Raw genomic sequence first — 4,664 nt, 5'->3', positions numbered from 1 at the left:
AAAAAATAAAAAAAAAAAAAAAAAAAAGTTTTTTTTAAAAAAAAAAAAAAAAAAACCATCTATGAGAAAAGGTAATTATTTCCTCGAATATGAAGTAATATAAAGGATATAAGTGGGATCATTATGTTATAGTATTTGGTGACGATATTATAGTATTATGTGTTAGTGTAAAAATTGAGAGACAAAATCACAAGAATTCGAAGATTAGTTCAAAAAAAAAAAAAGAAAGGAAAACTGAGAATGTCTTTTGGTGATTACTTTTCAAATTTTCGTATACATGGGAGTTTTGAGAAATATTGTAGTGAGATTGACAATCTAAAAACTGGTTAATTTGTTGCCAAACGCGGTTTTTTTAAGAGTTTTTTCAAATTGAAAAAAAGACACAATAATTTAAGCCCCCTATATATGGAAAATAACTAAATCAGAAAAAAAAAATTTAATTACCCTAACAAAGTTTTACAGTGGCTCAGCTGTAGTTCAAGTATTCTTTTGTCATTTCTTTTTAGTCACATGATTTAGTGTTGTACTTATTTGCATGTATTCAGAAATGTCCTAAAGAACAATATTTCTACATTACGGAAACTTAAAAACAATTTTAATCCGATGATAAAATAGTACTAAATTAATAATGATGAGTTAAGAATATCATTGACCTTGATGAGCTCAGAAGGGCGGAATCCACCAATCCACATGAAGCAACGCTCGGCCGGAGTCTTCCACATGCCGGAGACGATATGAAAGACGTCTGTTTTCGCCACCATGCTCTTGAGGCTCAACATTTGGTCGTAGTGAGCCAAGCAATTGTCCACAAACATCCGGAGCTCGTTCTCCGGCAAATGTTCGTGCACCGCCGCCCGGAGCTCGCACATCATGCGGTGGTTCTCCTCTAGCCATCTCGCATATTCCACGTCAAAAACGGCAGCGTCTACACACAACAAAAGAAAAATGAAAAATTTGGTTTTTGCAAGGTTCTATTTTAACTTTTAAGTATGTAGGTGAAAAGTTCAAATAAATAAATAAATGAGAGAAAGAAATTACCTGAGCTAATGTTGCTTATACCAATAGGAATGCCTTGTTCTCCTCCTAAGAGTGCTCCACCAAAAAACATCCCCTAGATTATAATTAATAATTACAATGTATTGATCAATTAATTATAAATAAAGTTTAAAGATGAAGAAGCTTTAATGATATTTTATAAGCGGTAATTGGTGATTAGTCTTGTATAATCTCACCTGAGCTCTAGCTCTTTGTAGCTCTTGCTCCAGCTGTGTAAGTTTAATCCTACTTGACTCTAACTGCTGAACATATGCCTGTAAATAATATAAAACGTAAGAATATGAGACCATTTAATATATTACATTTATATATTTATATTTATATATAACTTGTTTGTTGGTAATGGAGATTAAAAATAAAAAAAATAAAAAACGGGAGTTATATTGTTAATTATATGGTCTGACCTTTTTTCTAAGCCTGCTTTTCCTGGCTGCCTCCCTATTCTGAGCAAGCCTTCTTAACGTCTGTTGGCAAAGAATTATCCAACACACGTCAAATGAGTTATAATCACATCATTAAAAGACTATTACTAATAAAAGCGATTGATCTACATATACATATATATATATATATATATATGTATCACCTTAGGATCAGGAGTTTTTGGTCCTTCCTGCTCTGAACTAGACGTGGGACCTTTACGGTTACCCTCTCGCTGGGCAACAATATTCAGATTAAAACAAACAATTAATTAATCATTTAATACATCTATAGAAAGTCAGATCACATATATATAGTTTAGATTTTCATTTTCTAATGCTATATAATAAGAAAATTAATGTCAACAAAGCTACAGAAGTTATACATAACTTATAAGCAAAATAGACTTGATATTTAATTATCTGTTCCTAACTATATATAATAAATATATATATATACACACACACGTGTATATATATATATATAAGCTAAATTTGAAGTACCTTGATAGCCTTATTGACTGCAGGTTCAGGCACGGAAGAAGCAGCAGCAGTAGTATCATTGCGGGTAGTATTGTTGGCCAACTCCATATTGGACGGCTCTGATGGTCTCTTTGATCCACTACTGATATTGCCCGGAGAAACTAATCCTGTACTAGCCTACACCAAATCACAAAGCAAGCCCATTTTAAGATTAATATTGTAAAGAAATTATGTAACTAATAATGCAACAAAAAGTGAGTTTTGGAGCAGATATATTATATATATATATATGTGTGTGTATGTATGTATGTATAAGATGACATAAATTGTACTATGCATACCTTTGTTGATGAGGGCTCTACGTGCATAGGCTGAGATGGGAAAATGTTCAAAGTGGGAGGCCTCATTCCAGTGTTATCTGCAGTACCCATTTTAAGCGTTATAATAATTATTAATATTCCTCTTATTATGGAAAAAAAAAAAGAGAAAAGAAAAAGATTATTCCTAGCTATAGGTTATATACTCTATAGCCAGTTTCTGAAAAACTAATGATTAAAGGAATATAGGGACATAAGTGAGAGGAAACACAGACAACTAGACAATTTATGAAGTAGCAGATAATGATTTGTGCGCACAAAATTGTACTATTGCTCATCAGATTAAAGCTCTTTTTTTTCCTTCGGTTACATTTGTGGGAATCTGCCATATAATCCCAACGGAAATGAGAGAAATGTCACAGAGATGAAGAGAGAGAGACCCATACCTCCAAATATCAAAATATCGTACCCTTTTTTATGCAGTACAATCATATTTTGCGTGGAAAAGATAAGCAAGGAATTCATGATGATCGTTTTGGTTATTTTTTTTGTTACATATATTTGTCACGGTCCCAAGTTCCAAATTAAAAAAAAAAAAAAAAAAAAAAAAAAAATACAAAAAAAAAAAAAAAAAAAAAAAAAAAAAAAGCGCAACGAAATTCAAAAGAGAGGGACAAAGCCCACCTCGAAACTTGAGAGTTTATTTGAAAATTCCTTTTTTTTTTTAATTTGTTTACATTTTAATTTTTTTCCTGTAAGGATCCAGTCAAAGCAAAAGTACTGTGCAGCAGATTTTGATATGTTGAGTGTTGAACATGCTTTTCCCGTGTGACCGTCCCCAAACAACAGTTTTGGAATAGAATCTCCCGTTTTATTATCACAGAAACAAGCAAATTAATCCAAAATAAATTATAAAAGTAATAAACAATATATTACCTCGTGATTATTTTCTTCAAAAATATAAAACTTGGAAAATTATATTAATTGATTATCATCATCATCATCATCAGAAGAAGAAGAAGAAAATTAATCCAAAATAAATTATAAAAATAAGAAACAATATATTACCTCGTGATTATTTTCTTCAAAAATATAAAACTTGGAAAATTATATTAATTGATTATCATCATCATCAGAAGAAGAAGAAGAAGAAGAAGAAAAGAAGAAGAAGAAGAAGAAAAGAAGAAGAAGAAGAAGAAATTAAAAACTTACATCTTTGATCTTGAACATGATTAGAAGGGTGATCTTGTCCATCGAGATAAAGGAAAAGCGCTTGATCTAACTCTCCCAAATCGTAAGCTCCAGTACTAGAACTATCTTTGCTTCTAATTACATCATACACAAATATATATCTATCATTAATCAATTGAAGAAGAGAAAATAGTAATATAAATATAGTTAAGAATTTGCTAAAGAACATAGATATAAATATATTATAAGTAATAATAATTACATGAAGTTTCCAATATTGGAAGAGGAAGATGACGACTGATTAATATTCATTCCGTAAGGAATCTGATGATGATGATCAGCTTGTGTTTGTTGTTGATGATGATGATGAGGATGTTGTTCGAGAGCTAAAGGGCTTGTTTGGACGTTGTTGATTCCTTTAATGGAGGAAGCCATGAAAGGAGTTCCTAAAAGCTTCGTTTCCAGGTCTTGGTGTCGTTGTTGTTGGTGGTTGTCTACTTTTTCGTCTTTAAAACCTCTTGAAAACCCCATTAATGGCGAAACCGCCTTTTGTTTTTATCTTCTCCTTCTTCGAACAAGATCGTGTTGGTATTCTCTTCTGAGCAGCCCCATATTCATCAAGAGAGAGAAAGAGAGAGAGTGAGACAAAAAGTTATTCTAGAGAGAGAGAGAGGTAAAAAGGTCGGTTATAAAGATATGAGAATTGCGTTTGACAGAGAGAAAAGAGAGAAATAAAAGAAGAAGAAGGAAGAAGAAGAAGAAGAAAAGAAATTGAATTGAATACAAGAGAACAAAAGAGATTAAGCTTTTCTATCTTTTAGCTCTCTCTCTCTCTCTCTCTCTCTCTAAAGAAGTAGACGACTTCTTGCAAACCGAAAATATATTCAGATAAAGCGGTTCTACAAGAACAAGATATCCGCTTTAACTTTCTCTCTCCTATGAATTTTTTTTTTTTTTTTTTTTTTTTTTTAAAGAGAAGACTTGGAATAAAACAAATAAAAAAAAAAAAAAAACAAACTGGTTTTTGTTTTAATTGGAAAACCACAAATAAGGAAAAACCAGTCCTTATGGGCAGTATTTGTAAGTATATGTTGTAATATTTTATATATATATAGACACACACACACACGCACATATATAGCTTCCTTGTCCAAGCCTCTTTTCTATTGAGGCTGAAATGACAAAACTGCCTTGGTTG

At 31.5% G+C, this 4,664-nt stretch overlaps 1 protein-coding gene across 1 annotated transcript in view; it reads right to left on the bottom strand.

Annotated features, from left to right (window-relative positions):
- The window catches only part of LOC21410656 (bZIP transcription factor TGA10), an 8,390-nt gene extending 4,155 nt beyond the window's left edge, over window positions 1-4,235 (bottom strand). The window contains exons 1-9 of the mRNA XM_010113096.2: window positions 3,729-4,235; window positions 3,488-3,600; window positions 2,300-2,376; window positions 1,980-2,135; window positions 1,643-1,711; window positions 1,461-1,520; window positions 1,233-1,310; window positions 1,039-1,111; window positions 654-925 (exon numbers count right to left, since the gene is read on the bottom strand). Of these exons, the coding sequence (XP_010111398.1) occupies window positions 654-925; window positions 1,039-1,111; window positions 1,233-1,310; window positions 1,461-1,520; window positions 1,643-1,711; window positions 1,980-2,135; window positions 2,300-2,376; window positions 3,488-3,600; window positions 3,729-3,997 (1,167 nt within the window). The 5' untranslated portion in view covers window positions 3,998-4,235. The remainder of the gene's footprint in view (window positions 1-653; window positions 926-1,038; window positions 1,112-1,232; window positions 1,311-1,460; window positions 1,521-1,642; window positions 1,712-1,979; window positions 2,136-2,299; window positions 2,377-3,487; window positions 3,601-3,728) is intronic.
- Between the last annotated feature and the right edge of the window lie 429 nt (window positions 4,236-4,664).

The sequence above is a fragment of the Morus notabilis genome, unplaced genomic scaffold (assembly GCF_000414095.1).
Source record: "Morus notabilis unplaced genomic scaffold, ASM41409v2 Scaffold78, whole genome shotgun sequence".
Lineage (NCBI taxonomy): Eukaryota > Viridiplantae > Streptophyta > Magnoliopsida > Rosales > Moraceae > Morus > Morus notabilis.
This window is presented reverse-complemented; position numbering and strand designations above follow the sequence as displayed.